Below are 14,275 nucleotides of genomic sequence, written 5' to 3' on the forward strand. Positions count from 1 at the left end.
GACTTCTAGAAGCGCAAGGGTTCAGTATCTCATCTCTGTGGCAAACGATTCATACCGGTTTCATTGGACCATTAGTTTTCAGTTTATTCAAACCATGGAGCCACCGGTTTGGTTTCTTCTCTTGGTCATCTTTCCACATATGTTTCATCAGCAGAATTTGACAGGTACTCCCGTACAAAACTTTCGATTTTATCTCCAAGCGTATATGGTAAAACGCGTCGATCGCACCTTGTAGAAAGCCAAAATGATGACGGTGACCAAGCACAAACGAGAATCCTCAACCGGAAACCTAATCGATATCCTTCTAAAGACTACAAGGATTACCAATCTCTTTACCGACCACCATGCTTTGACGTGGCCTGCGCTGTCGACGAATCTTATCCAATGTACAGACTTCAAATTAAATTGTGAAGAAAACAATCTCACATATTTACCCACTCGCTTTTAATATGCAGAGATTTTGTGGCTTCAGTTGTGGCCAGTCACTTGCCACTGGTTGAGCAGTTGCATTCCATGTTGTACCGCTACCCAGCAGAGAAGTTGATCCTGATCGAAAACACAACAGATTCATACAGGTAGATCACCTGCACTAGGTTACTAGAACATTTTTCTGCCAAAATGTTAACTTACCTTCCAAAATCAAAGACTTAAAGGGAATTTCGCGTGCGAGTCGGATGTTGTTTGGCTGAAAGTGGGCTGGGCTCACGACGTCACGGGCCGGAACCTCTTGGTCGTAAACACGCCTCGCTTCCCTCAGATTCAGCGTCTGGAAACGTGCAGGTACATCATGTCGTTGGAGCAACCAAAGGCTGTCAACCCTGAAAAAGAAAAAAGTAAAAGATTATCTCGTTGACAACGTATTTCTTTTTTCCATCTTTAGGTACGCAGATAAACACTGCGAGTACTTGCCACCCTGTTACCGATCCAGGTAGGACATATATATGCACAGACGAATGATTCTATTAAAGCCAATATGCACACTTAATCATTATTTTCACATCTGTGATTTTCCAAGGTGTCAACAAAGATACAGTCACAAGCATCTGATAGTCATCGATCCAGCCAAATTGAGTGTTGGACCCTACGTCGACATTTTACCACTGCCATCATCCTGCTCTTGTTTTGTCGAAAATTTCGTCTACTTTTAAACGGGCATTTTCATTTTAGCGAGTACAGTGAATGTTTATTTTATTATTATCATATACCTGTGATGGTTAAAAAAAAACTAAATTTACCACGGCTTTTACAAACAAGAAACAAAGAAGGAAAATTAATCACGTGGGGCAATGAATCGAAACGAATAGTTCGATACTATCTAGTGCAGGGCAACGACAGCCATTGTTTTACAAATGCTTTGGTATTATGTACAGGCAATGTAGCGTGCTCGCAGTTAAGTTGTATACAAACACAATCAAAATGATGAACGTGAAGGGCAAAAGAAAAATGAGGTCAAAATTAACCAAATATTAATAATACTTCCTTTCCACATCATGCTATTTGGTTTCGTTTTTCAAGCTGCCTTCGTGTCATTAGCAGTAGTGGCTTTCAAGGCAATTGTAGTCTGCTTCGAAAGTGTTTGGGGGTAAGTTTCTAAGAAATTATTCTAGCTGCAGGATTTTTTGACATTCGAGTTTGCTGGCTCGCTTACTTAAGTTTTTAAATTACTGTACAATCCTCTAACGATGTGCATCAGTAATATAATGGCGCAAGCGATGGCTGCTTCTACGGTAACAAGGTGCAGTGTGCTTTCACAATGACCAGCGTTGTCATTATCATTTGATTTTCCTTTTTTTCTTGCCTGATTGAAGGGAAAGTAAAAAAATATCTTTTGTTAAATATAGTTAGCTGCAAACGTTATTGTTGCCCATTCGCGATTAGGAACGTAAACGTCAGAATAAAAATAATAATAATAAATGGTACTTTTTATCGAAAAAAAATCTAAATCGTAAATAAAGGCTTTGCTTTTTTTTTGTGACGTTGGTGGTTGATGCCTAGTCTAGGTGAATTTTGCTAACGGCACTTTCAGTAAATCCTCTGAATTCAGAATGTCGGTTGTCGGAAGAGTTATGCAAAAAAACATGTTTCAGCTTTCCTAAGGAACTAGGGCTAACTCATCTTCAGGTCGATTGTCCAGGTCTCGTCCATGGACAGTAGAAGTCTGGTGGTAGCGACTCCGAGAAGCGAAATCCTCGTTCTCCTCAGTCAATTGAGAGGCTTCAGTGTCCATATGGGGATCCATGGAGGTAACCACAATTTCTTCGTACCCCTTTGGTTTTCGCCTGAATCGACACCAACCAATTTAGCATCTTTTCTAACAAAAGATTCATTAACTATGCATCCACGTACCCGCAAAGAGTGGCAATGCCTTGTTGCATCCAAGTAAAGAAACGGAAATCAGCTGTGACACCTGGGGCAACTCCTGGATTGGCTCGACCAATGTAGAACCAAACAAGGAAAACGACAGCCAAATTGACCAAGGCGTAAACCCAGTGAACGAAAAACATCATAGCAATCTTGACTATAAACTGCCGTTTTAGAGAAATAAGACAATTAAATCATTTTCCTTATTTGTAGAAAAAATATTAGTTTTTACCCCAAAGAAGGAGACCCATCGATTGAGGAATAATGAATACCAACTGGCCGATTTACGACCAATGTTGATTTTCTTTTGTTGTTGATCGCTTACGGACTTGTTACTTGCGCCTCCCGGAGAAGTCACAGCTGAGCCAACTTGACTGGCCGGAGCTGTAGGAAGATCTTCCCCAGGCACTGGACTAGTGGGCGATAGACTCGGCTCTCGCTATCGTGAACACGTTGATGTTAATAAAAGAATTTACGAACAGTAAAGAAAACTGATTATGGCATACTGATGGAGATCGGTGATGAACACGCTCGGGAAACAGTTCATCTAAATCACTAGAATCAAACCGATTGGGACTTTGAGTTGATCCGTACGAAGTTGAAGCTCCATTCGTTAATTTTTTCGACGATGCTTGTTGCCTAATAAAATAAAAATTTTCTTTATTTTCCGCACTTATCCGAGAAAATATAATTAAACTGACCTAAAACGCTCTTCGCGGGCCTGCTGGATGTTGAAAGACTGGGCCAAAGCAAAGTAGGCATAGTCGATCGTGGCATAGGTTAGTAAGAAAGGCATGGTGACGATGGGCGCCAGGGTATTCAGTTGGCCAACCCAAATAAATATCAGTGTTACTGAAGCTGCTACTAAAAGAGCGTATACTGGAACCCGATTAGGCCCTCTCTAGAATCCCGTAAAAAAAAAAACAGAATAGAAATTAAGAGAGATTCAATGATGGTATTCCTAGTATGGACTAGGATATAACGCTGGTATTATGCAATCCATTCCTCACCCCATTAGCTAAGACACGTATAAATGGAATGACTTTTTGGCTGGCGATCGATTGTAAAACGCGAGGAGTGCCGTAAAAGGTTCCCAAACTGCTCGACAATGAAGAAATATATAGCCCAGCAAAAAAGAGGACCTCTGTAAACCCCAAAAAAAAGGACCTTAGTAATAAAACATAGTACAACTCGAAATTAATAAAATAAATACCGAGTGCTGAAACTTTGGCCGCGATTAAGTAGTTGGTATACAGGAGCTCACGGACACACGTCGAACCCAATATCAAAATGAACGACGTATAAAGAAAGCAGCTATAAAATTAAAATTAAAATTAAATATTTGAAGTAAAAGTAAAACAAAAATAAAGTATAACTTTTGAAATATAATACCTCAAGCCAATAGCAGCTAGAGTTCCATTTGGGATATCACGTGACGGGTTTTTAAGATCGCCAGACATATCTGCAAGTAATTTAAATTAAAAGAATTAAAGTTAAATCTGAAGGATATTAATGCATTGAACTTACTTATGCCTGCCATGACACCAGTGACCGTTGGGAAGTATACACCCAGTACAGTGAACCAGTTTTCTCCTTCAGTAAAGGCCGGCCCGGTGTTATTGGCCATTAATTCGGTGCTCCACCCAACAAAACCGCTTTCTAATTAGTAAAAAAAAAAAAAATAGAGGGAAGAAATTGCAGTTATTTATCAGTAACAATTAAAAGTGGAATGAAATAAACTTAAAAGAGCATGAAAAAACAGATGCTTTCGCCCAGGTTCGAACTGAGGACCTGCTGTGTGTGAGACAGCCGTGATAGCCACTACACTACGAAAGCTTTGCTTAAAGTGTTTTTTGGCTCAACTGACTCACCTAAGTCAGGCTTGTTGATGAAACTTCCTATTATGAAGTCCACGGCGGCCAACAGCATAGCAAACAAGAGAAGGAACTGGAGTTTGATAACCCACTTGACGCCTGCGATATTGAACGATGCAAGGATAAAAACGACGACGGTTGCTAATCCTCTCTGCACCCATGGTATATATTGCGCGTCGACTTCGATCAAACCAGCTATCGACTCGGCAAATCCCATAAGGCAGAGCGCCCCACCTACAGCCTATAATAAATAAGAGATTCATTGCACAATTTTACCCTAAAGCCATTACCACATAAGGAATGTATATGTTTCCTAAATATACCTGCCCAAAGCAGTAGAGAAGACCTACAGCAGCTGCTATTCGAGAACCCAGAACATAGCTGAGTAGAAAGTATACACCACCACTTTCTACTTTGCATCTTTCACAAATGCCGATAGCAGACAACACTGACACAAGAATTATTCCAACTATAAAAAAAATATGAATATAACCACATTATATCAGCTTCTTCATATAAATTCATATTTTTTTACCCACCTGTACAAAATACTAATAGGATTGAGAGACCAATTCCTGCTTGTGCTACAACCCATCCAGAACGCAAGAAGATGATGACACCAAAAATGTTGACCATAACTGAAGTGAAGACGCCATCCCACGTTCCAAACAACACTGGCTGTGAGATGAAAAAATTTGACTTCCACCACGGTTTCTCACCCTGAAAAAAAACAAATTTGTAGTCGAAACACAGGCCTAGGCAAATCCAAATTCTCTTTCGAAGACAAAAAAGGACAAAAAATCAATACCTGTTCTTCAGTATAAAGTTCATTATCTCTGACTGCCTGTCCTCCATAGCTAGTTTCGTCTAGAACAGAAGGTTTGTTGGCGAAGTGGACTTCACTTGATGCACTGTTTTGCTCCGACGACAATCCAAATCTTGCCCAATCGACAGGCCGACGATCGGCCCTGGATTCGCTGGCCATTTACTCCGCAGAAGAGCTCGCCAGCAATCACTAGAAAGAAAAAATTCAAAGCACAAGGAGAGCTACAAAACCCTCTTAATGTCTTTTACAGGCGTATGGCAAAATTTCTATTATTTCCCAATCAACATTCACACAGCTGAGATAGTGACAGCTCGCACACTGCTGCCAGATAACGGACGATAATAACAATGTTACGATAGGCTAGCTGGTTAGGTAGACTATTCGGCATACAGTCAGCATCTTTCAAACATGTAATACAAAACAGAGATAACTCTATATCTATTGCAATCACAAGATTTTATTGTCTGTTTTCCCGACTGACGTCAGCAGAATGTTTCTCTATTACCTCTGTCAGTTGGCTCATTCCAGCCGTTACGCGTCCACAGTTACCTATGCTCGACTATACAACGTGTCACTGAACGAGAAACAAGGAAATATGTATCACGCAAAATTAGCAAACTCTTCCCAAAAACTATTTCAATTTTTCTCGTAATTCAACTGCGCAAATTTCCTTGTTCGTTCCGTTATATAGAATTTCACTTAAATCAATACTAAACATTCAATTTCTGCAGTCTGTACAAACAAAGAAATCATTTTCTTTATACACGCCAGTCACCGCTAAACGGTGTTCAAAAACGATGAGTCAGTCCACTTTTTTTTTTAAAATAGCATGCAAACAACTTTTCTGTTTGAATTGCTTGACTGCTATGTTCCGATCGTAAATGACCCTCAACTTTTAACGAAAGGAAACGTTGTGAAAGGATGCAAAATGTGACGACCAAATTTGAATTCAATTGACAATTCAACAAGGGTAACACGAAGAAGGGTGTCAAAATGGCAATGACACGCCAAAAGAAAACAGTAAAAGCGACGGGGGAAACAAAAATGTCCAGACACATAAAATAAATGACGAAACATTTGTTGAAAGTCTTAACCATCTATTAATATGTTTGAAAATCCGTGGAATATCCGCTGGACGCGTGTGTATTTTGACTTTTTTAATGGATCGTTTGTTGACCAACTGAATTTGCTGAGGATGTGCCGCAATGCGTTTAACTTGGCGATCGTGCCCTGCACACGATGGCCTTAGGACAAAGTTCAAGGTACTTGTACTATTGATTTTGCATCGACGACCGACGTGAGGCGTTCATCTGCGTACCAAACATTCTTCACGATTTTACCCCCCTTGACATCTTTATAAAGGCCGCACTTGGTGGTTGGCTAATGATGTAAACGCGTTGACACTCGAACAGTCGCTTAAAAATGTTAACGCACCAAAACAGGATAGTTTTCTTTATATGGATCAGCAGCATCCACTTCTTCAAGGATGGAGACGCCATCACTGGGCAACGTTTATACAAATACACGGAAGATCCATTAGTGGAACACGTCGTGCTTTATCCGTGGCTGAATCCAGTGTATGAGACAAGCTATCAACCGCCCAGCTTGAGAGGTAATATACATAAACAACTGAGTGATTAAACCATTTTTAATCGTATTTGAATTGAGCAATCGTTAGATGATTATGGTGAAGCACGACCACATGCAGATCGCAGTCGTCTGTTTTGGACGAGGTTATTGAACGGCTTCAGAAAAGGCAAGCCGTATACGATGAATCCGGCAACGAACGGCCAAACACTCGGTGGAGTTACAACAGGAATAGGTAAATTCTTATTCACTCTCACGACCAGCTCATCTGAATTTACAATCGAATTCTCTTTTGCAGAACTGGCAAACAACTTTGCAGCTGCGCTTGGAGAAGAGGGAATGAAACGATTGGCTGCACTGGTTGCAGCATATTTATCACCAGGCCCAGCAGGACCTCCTGGATCTAGCTGGCAATTCGTGCCCAACGTGCAGCTGCGCCCGAATGGCGAAAAGGGCGATAATGGCCAACTGGGCGGGTCTTTTCCAACACTGCCTGATATCAGTCAATGGCTAAAAGGCGAAAAAGGAGAGAAGGGTGAGAGAGGTGATTGCGGCTGTAACGAAGTACCAACTACACTGGGTCCGACAACAACGATAGACACTACGGTTATTACAACATCAGAAGGAACCACAGGCTGGCCAAGTACGAGCACAGAGGGACCAACAGACTGGCCAACTACGAGCACAGAAAGCCCAACGGAATGGCCAACTACGAGCACAGAGGGACCAGTTGTGACCACAGACGAAACAACTACACTAACAACAGCGTTCACCACAGACGTTCAAACCACGCCAGATGCAACAACAACAACTAGCCCAGTTGTAACAACAGAGGAGTCGTTTGGAACAATAGTAGAATCAACAACACTCGAGGTAACCACGCCGACAGATGGTCCTACTACACCGACAGATTCAATTACAGAAGAGCTAACGACCACCATTACTGAACCAACAACAAACGGGTTATCCACTGAAGTATCAACTACGTCGACAGACGAACCAGCAACAATCACAGACAGTCCAACAACGCCGACCGGTGCGCCAATCACGACCACAGAGGGCCAAACAACAACCATCGATGAAGTAACTCGACCGACTGACGAGCAAACACCAGAAGTAACGACAAACATACCAACGACCACCATCGTCTGGCCGACCATATCAACGGATTTTTCAGTTTCTACGACGGACACGACAGAAATCCTGACGACGAGGGAAGGACAAACAACGACAAACGAGGTTACCACAATCCCGACGACGACGAGCTATCCGCCTGTTACAGAACCAATTGTCGCTGATTGCCGAGAGTCAATCCATCACCGGAATGCCACCTGGCAATCGCCTGACTCGTTCGATCCCGAACAGACATCCAATGCTTGCGTCTTGTCCATCCAATTGAATTCGGCTGAAGACACTGACGTTCAAGGCGAAACCATCTGCCAAATACGGTTCAAATTATTTATTATTGATCTATTCTATCTGAAGTTTTTGAATAATCAAATGATTGAATTCATTTCTAGACTCGATTTCCGAGAATTCTCTATCGCTCAACCGAACAGACAGAGTAAATGTGCTACCGATAGTTTCAGGGTCTTTAATGCCGAGAATAAAGTACCCACACTTTGCGGAGAAAATTCTGGCCAACATTGTAAGAGAAACATGTCTCGTCATTAACCATTGAATTACCGCTTAATTATAATTTTTTTTTTGACGTAGTATACGTGACGCCAAGATCTGGAACAAACGGAGTCCAACTCGGATTCAAATTTGGCCCGTCTCCGATTTCACGGTTATGGAAGATTGATATCATTCTGATACCTTGCTGCGCAAATCACATGCTTCGTAACTATAGCCAACTGTTTTCTATGAAAATTTAACTCGATGACATTATGTATTTTAACTATTTCAAACACAAAAATAGCTCCAAACGATTGCCTGCAATATTTCAATGATTTCGGAGGTATCGTCAAATCGTTTAACTGGATGGATTCAACTCACGTTAAGAGACCTTTGAACCACCCCAGGCAATTGGCCAATCAACAATACAACATTTGTTTCAAAGCGAATTCGGTAAATAATTCCATGCTTGTTTTTTTTTTGTGAAATTCAATTAAATTAAGTCGATTTTTTATAGTTAGCTAAATCTATTTGCTACACTCCTTGTCCTTCGGCTGGATTGGCGTTCAGTGTTAGCCAAAATGCTGGACAGGGTCCATTCCGGGCCGGCGTTGGTGTAACCCATTGCAAAGAAGATTTCTTACTCATCGCCAACGGGTACGACCGGTTCGACCGGAGTAAAAGGAACGACAGATTCTGTGGCACAATATTCAATCCGGATGGAAACGTGACAGTCAGCCAGAGCGCTCTGATTGCATCCGCTTCAACCACCATTTGTTGTAAGTCGCACTATATATCTTAAATGGAAACAATTAATGAATAAGGGTTTTGCATGTTGAGCAGCCGACATCAAACCGTTTCAAATCCATTACACGACCAATGGAAATGAATTGCCGGACGATGTGGCCAACAACGGATTCTGTTTGCAATACGAACAAGAATATTTGACCAAGCATCAAATTTTATCATTGGATCACGACTTACCTGAGGATAAGTAAAATTTGAGATTTATCGATACTCCGATTACGAATTTAAGAAAGAGAATAATTGCATAGCGGAATCTCGTTACCATAACCGCACGCTATATTATCGAGTGTTACAAAAAATCGTTTGAAATGGGAAGAGCAAATAGACTGGCGAGGTGTAACGTGTCCGTTCTTGTGTATTAAATAGATAAAAAAAAAAACGTTGGTGTAATTCAGGTCGGTTATGTTGTGCTTGGGCCAACCCACTCTATTGTCAAACGCTTGCATGCAAACCAGACTGAATTCCGGTTTAATCGTCACTGTAAAGATACCTGCTGTGCAGGAGTTAAACAGATGGCAATAAGAGTTTTGCGGTATTCCAACGTTGACGTCCAAAGCAAATACACGTTCATTCGTGGCACTTTGGACGAACACCTTTTTTTTGTACAGATTCAAGCTGCAATTGAAGCTTGCTAGGTCTTATACTTTTACGGGCTGGGTATTTCATGTACATGGCAGTTTAAGTGTATAACTTTGCAATTGAGAGATCTGTAATTTCCGCAAAGCTTCGAAACGCCAATCACCGTGTAGTTTAAGTTGAATATCAGGTGTTTCATCATGTCGTTTGACTGCGTCGCTTGGAAACGAATGAACGCACATAAAAATGTGTTGCTATTCATTACCGTCGTCTTCATAGCAGTCCCCTATTGTCATATTCTGTTGAAAAGGAGAAACGAAGAAAGCAAAGAGAAAACTTGCTGTTCATCTTCTTACTGGGACGAGCTTCTAAATTCCAACTCTCTAACTGGAGAACAGCTCATGGAATATTTCACATGGACGAACCGCTCATCCTGTCAACTAGCTCACGACTTCGGAGGTCATATGATGAGCAATCCATCGGGCATCGATGGCCAAAAGTGCATGTGTCTCGATCCTCAAATAGCGCCACTAGCCGGCCAATGTCTCGTCTACTCATTTGGAATCAACAACGAGTGGTCCTTCGACGAACAAATGGAGAGCTACGGTTGCCTAGTGTTCGCTTTCGATCCATCGATGAACCAGCCGCCACACAATCACAGTCCGGCTATCCATTTTTACGATTGGGGACTGGGCGATCGAGATGTGAAGCTCTCCAACAATTGGCAAATTCATTCGCTGTCTTCCATCTACAACAATCTGTCCGCTTGGCACGGAAGAGTAATCATTGATTATTTGAAAATCGACATCGAAAGCGCCGAGTGGAACGCGCTGCCGGAAATCATGAACTCCGGTATGGTATCGAAGATCCGCCAACTCGGCGTTGAAATTCATCTTGACAGTAGAGCGTCGCTGGAAAAACACCGAGAGTGGGCCAAAATTTTGAGAAGTCTAGAACACATGGGCATGGTCCGTTTCGATTCCAAACGCAATCCTTGGTACACAGGCGCTTTTGAGAAATTCCGGCTGTCCGGATCTTTCGGCCACGAGATTGCCTGGTATAATAGCAAACTTTTACGCGATTTGCATTAACGACTGCTGTAATTGCTTTCCAAATAATATGCGCAATACACGAACGTGTGATAGAGTTTCATTAGTTGGAGCATACACTGTGAAGAAAATGAGACGGGAGTCACACAGGTGCGCATTAATGAGCTGCACTTGTTGCACCTGACGGCCTGTATTCACGTGCTTTTTGGAAAATAAAAGTTGGTAAAATTATAGTCATTATCTTTTCACATGATAAAACATTTGTCAAAACAGCTGCTTGAATTCATTTGTTGTGGGTTAGAGTGGCCTGGATCAATAAAATTGTTTCATGACTGAACGAAGCGCAGGTGGGAAAAATGACATGACGAGCATCAGGTGTCCAGTCGGGGACCAGTCGCTGCGTTCAACGTACGTGGTTTTAAAAATCACCAGTTGTACGTTACCTACATCTTAGGTAACACATTTAAAACATTGCGCTCTACGCAATCGACATTCAAGGCTTGTACACAAACAATTCCAGAGGTCAGTATAATCAAAATGAAGTAGATACATGTCATTAAACTTAACTGCTGTTTCAACTTGCAACATAGGTACATCACACTTGGGGAGCTGGATCAATGCCCGTGATTTTTAGATTAAAACACTTTAGCATAGAGAACTGCCACATCCAAAATGCCTTTGTTGTATTGCTGTAATTTGAAACGTTGTTTTCACAAATGCTCTGCTATGTTTGGTACGTTGTTATTGGCCTTTGGGACGCTCACCCTTTACCAAACATTCCCGACAATGCAATTGAATTTCACCAATCCAACGGAGCAAGCTTCTTTCTACTGGGACATTCTACTGGATTCAGAGTCTTTAACAGGCGCACAGCTTTTGAAATACGCCATGTGGACGAACCGCTCATCGTGTAAGTTGGCTCACGACTTCGGAGGGCTCATACTTGGTAATCCTTCAGGAATCGATGGACAAAAAACGGTCTGTATCGATCGTGAAGTGGCTCCCGATCCCGATGAGTGCCTCGTCTATTCTTTCGGGATCAACAACGAATGGTCGTTTGACGAAGAGATTCACAATTATGGATGTGAAGTCTTCTCTTTCGATCCTTCGATGGGATTCGATCATCACGACCACAGTCCCGGCATCCATTTTTACAATTGGGGACTCGGCGATAAGGACGAGACATCTGAAGAAGGATGGGCCATTCGATCGCTGACGTCAATCTACAATAACCTGACAGCTCGTCACGGCAAGAGGATCATCGATTACTTGAAGATTGATGTCGAATGGGCTGAGTGGAAAGCCCTGCCGGAAATGATAGCGACTGGGATGCTGTCCAAAGTGCGTCAATTAGGAATAGAGATTCATTTCGGGGCAGATGAAACGATGGCTAAGAATCGCGAATGGGCCAAACTGTTGAGATCGATCGAGAAAATGGGAATGGTCCGATTCGATTCGAAATACAATCCATGGTCGATCACGAACTTCACGGAGATCGCGTTGTTTAACGTGCCTTTTGCATACGAAATTGCGTGGTATAATAGCAAACTGTTGCGCGTTTCGAATTAATGCCTCTGATTTACCGTGAAAGCCAAAATACATGACGACATACACGTTTAACTGATGCCTATATGTTTAATAACGTTCCTTTTTGCGATAATGCTGCATGCGTTCACGCATCGGGACGAGGAAATCACGTGAGTCTGAACGCGCCAAGTATTGTCGGTATGGTATCAAATTTAGCCGCCAGTCCTTGCGTGAAGCTTCCTATTTCAAGAACGCAACAGACACCGTGAATTGAATGCAAATAAGCTCGGCGATCAGGATGTTATTAGCGTTTCGCACAGTCGATTGCAATTCACGTTTTTCGGTACCTCTTGATACATTTTTGAACTCACCATCCGTCCAATTTACCTCGTAGCTGCCGTATCTAATCCTCCACACCCGGTGGAGCTCATCGTTCCAGGAAGTGTCAATCGTTCCAGCAACGACTGTTTGCATACGGTACATCATCACCTTAACTGGCAATTAGAAGAGACAATGTCTTGTCAAGTTAAGATATATAAGAGACCCATCACTTCATATCAACTCAGTGCAATCCACTTCATCATCTAGCCAACAAGTCTCACCTGCTCAGGTACATTACTTTATCATAATTCCTTTAAATAAATATTTAAAAATTTACATTTAACAAACAGAAATCATGTTGGTATTGATCCTGTCTGCCTGCATCGTCCTTTCTCATCAGCAATTTTTGCCTGATTACGGACAAAGGGAATTTTTTGGATACCTTATTTATTACCTTTGCCACACGTCAACCATTACAGGCCCTTTTACCACGAATATCCTGAAGACGATATCTTCCACGTCACGCCGACGTTCACCAATCCATTAGAACAATCGAAAGTAACGAAATTTCAATTAACTATTTAATTACCACATCCATATACGTTTTCATTAGGAGCGTTTCGGAGGGGTGAAGGGTCGAAACAATCACAGGGGCAGTGAAGGGGCGGATGGAACGTTAGGAAATGAATATCCGGACGTCCAGCTGAGGATGAACAAACCAGATGCCCGCCTCTTTCTTTTGGGCGGTGACAGTACATTTGACAATCCGTTTTGGAAGACTGTTACGTTGACTTTGATGTCGACAGTGAACGTAACGCGCATTCAGCCTTGCCTGCCCGTAGGCCAGTTCTCAGCCGGATCATCGAATATCGTTTGCCGTCGGAAAAAGCGGATCATTCTCGAAGATTCCTCGGCTATTTCTGAAGATTCTCAGTTTGCCATTCATCCTTCTAAGCCGCTGCCGTAAGTGAAACGTTATCATTTATTGACGCATCTGATTTATTAAATGTTACTTTAATCGCAGGTTAATGACGAGTGTTGCAACCATCGACCAACTGAAGAACGAGGGTAGGGAAATGATTGCATCTTCGAAAGATGATATGACTATTGATGAAGATATGAACGAGAGGCTCCAACATCCGTACAGGGAGATACGATTCCTTTTGAATAACTACGTAACAATGACCGAGTATTCTTATAGCTTTAATTCAATCACGGTCACAAAAACAGTCAGTCTAGTGTCAACTGGTGGCCTGGTTGGGGCTCGACTTGTCTGCCGCCCAAGTGGTTACGTCCTTTGCTAATTGAGTTTTTTTTTCAATTCAATAATCAGCTATTGCTTTTTGGGCTACTACGAGTCATTTAAAATTCTTTACAATTTAATTTAATGCTGAAGAACGGCAAAATCTAATAATAAAATTGTTCACACGATTTAGTTTGTTATTCGTCCGTGTCTAGCAAAGATAATTTCAAATGTTGTTTTTCTCCATCTTCATAAAAATACATGTCCATTAGCTTGGAGCGTCTTGCTTGGCCAATAGTCAGAATGACGTGTTCATGAGCTGAACTCGTTTTGGGAAAATGCTTATTTTACAGTGCTAGTTTTATTGCTCTACTGTCGGGATTATTTAAACAACCGTGACGCTCGGATCATTAGTCATCGACTCGTTGCTTTCTGAATATTCACGACAAAAAATTAGAATGAATACGAGAGTCCAACGTAATAAAAA

The 14,275-nt window shown here is 41.8% G+C and overlaps 5 protein-coding genes and 1 non-coding gene across 6 annotated transcripts; 4 read left to right on the forward strand and 2 right to left on the reverse strand.

Moving 5' to 3' along the window:
- Positions 1 to 35: 35 nt before the first annotated feature.
- On the forward strand, positions 36 to 1,156 carry LOC130689738 (uncharacterized). Its single transcript, XM_057512679.2, has 6 exons — positions 36 to 164; positions 236 to 386; positions 456 to 575; positions 646 to 780; positions 881 to 928; positions 1,016 to 1,156. The coding sequence occupies exons 1-6, from the start codon at positions 95 to 97 to the stop codon at positions 1,146 to 1,148; spliced, it is 657 nt and encodes a 218-aa protein (XP_057368662.1). The 5' UTR covers positions 36 to 94; the 3' UTR covers positions 1,149 to 1,156.
- Positions 1,157 to 1,171: 15 nt separating this feature from the next.
- LOC130689710 (solute carrier family 12 member 8-like) lies at positions 1,172 to 5,373 on the reverse strand. Its single transcript, XM_057512646.2, has 13 exons — positions 5,044 to 5,373; positions 4,775 to 4,955; positions 4,559 to 4,704; positions 4,233 to 4,476; positions 3,889 to 4,020; positions 3,754 to 3,823; positions 3,575 to 3,675; positions 3,372 to 3,505; positions 3,063 to 3,262; positions 2,868 to 3,000; positions 2,594 to 2,800; positions 2,347 to 2,525; positions 1,172 to 2,279 (listed from the first exon to the last, which is right to left on the reverse strand). Exons 1-13 carry the CDS (start codon positions 5,218 to 5,220, stop codon positions 2,093 to 2,095), a joined length of 2,091 nt encoding a protein of 696 aa, XP_057368629.1. The 5' UTR covers positions 5,221 to 5,373; the 3' UTR covers positions 1,172 to 2,092.
- On the reverse strand, positions 4,125 to 4,197 carry Trnav-cac (transfer RNA valine (anticodon CAC)). Its single transcript has one exon. It is a non-coding gene; the product is annotated as a tRNA-Val (tRNA).
- Positions 5,374 to 6,427: 1,054 nt separating the features above from the next.
- Positions 6,428 to 9,325, forward strand: LOC130689709 (uncharacterized). Its single transcript, XM_057512645.2, has 8 exons — positions 6,428 to 6,673; positions 6,740 to 6,883; positions 6,947 to 8,096; positions 8,169 to 8,296; positions 8,365 to 8,490; positions 8,570 to 8,718; positions 8,783 to 9,044; positions 9,109 to 9,325. The coding sequence occupies exons 1-8, from the start codon at positions 6,484 to 6,486 to the stop codon at positions 9,261 to 9,263; spliced, it is 2,304 nt and encodes a 767-aa protein (XP_057368628.1). The 5' UTR covers positions 6,428 to 6,483; the 3' UTR covers positions 9,264 to 9,325.
- Positions 9,326 to 9,685: 360 nt separating this feature from the next.
- Positions 9,686 to 10,765, forward strand: LOC130689727 (uncharacterized). The gene has a single exon (XM_057512667.2). It carries the CDS (start codon positions 9,849 to 9,851, stop codon positions 10,737 to 10,739), a length of 891 nt encoding a protein of 296 aa, XP_057368650.1. The 5' UTR covers positions 9,686 to 9,848; the 3' UTR covers positions 10,740 to 10,765.
- Positions 10,766 to 11,308: 543 nt separating this feature from the next.
- Positions 11,309 to 12,317, forward strand: LOC130689726 (probable methyltransferase-like protein 24). Its single transcript, XM_057512666.2, has one exon. It carries the CDS (start codon positions 11,370 to 11,372, stop codon positions 12,264 to 12,266), a length of 897 nt encoding a protein of 298 aa, XP_057368649.1. The 5' UTR covers positions 11,309 to 11,369; the 3' UTR covers positions 12,267 to 12,317.
- The last annotated feature ends 1,958 nt before the right edge of the window (positions 12,318 to 14,275 follow it).

The sequence above is a fragment of the Daphnia carinata genome, chromosome 6 (genome assembly GCF_022539665.2).
Source record: "Daphnia carinata strain CSIRO-1 chromosome 6, CSIRO_AGI_Dcar_HiC_V3, whole genome shotgun sequence".
In the NCBI taxonomy this organism is placed as follows: Eukaryota; Metazoa; Arthropoda; class Branchiopoda; order Diplostraca; family Daphniidae; genus Daphnia; species Daphnia carinata.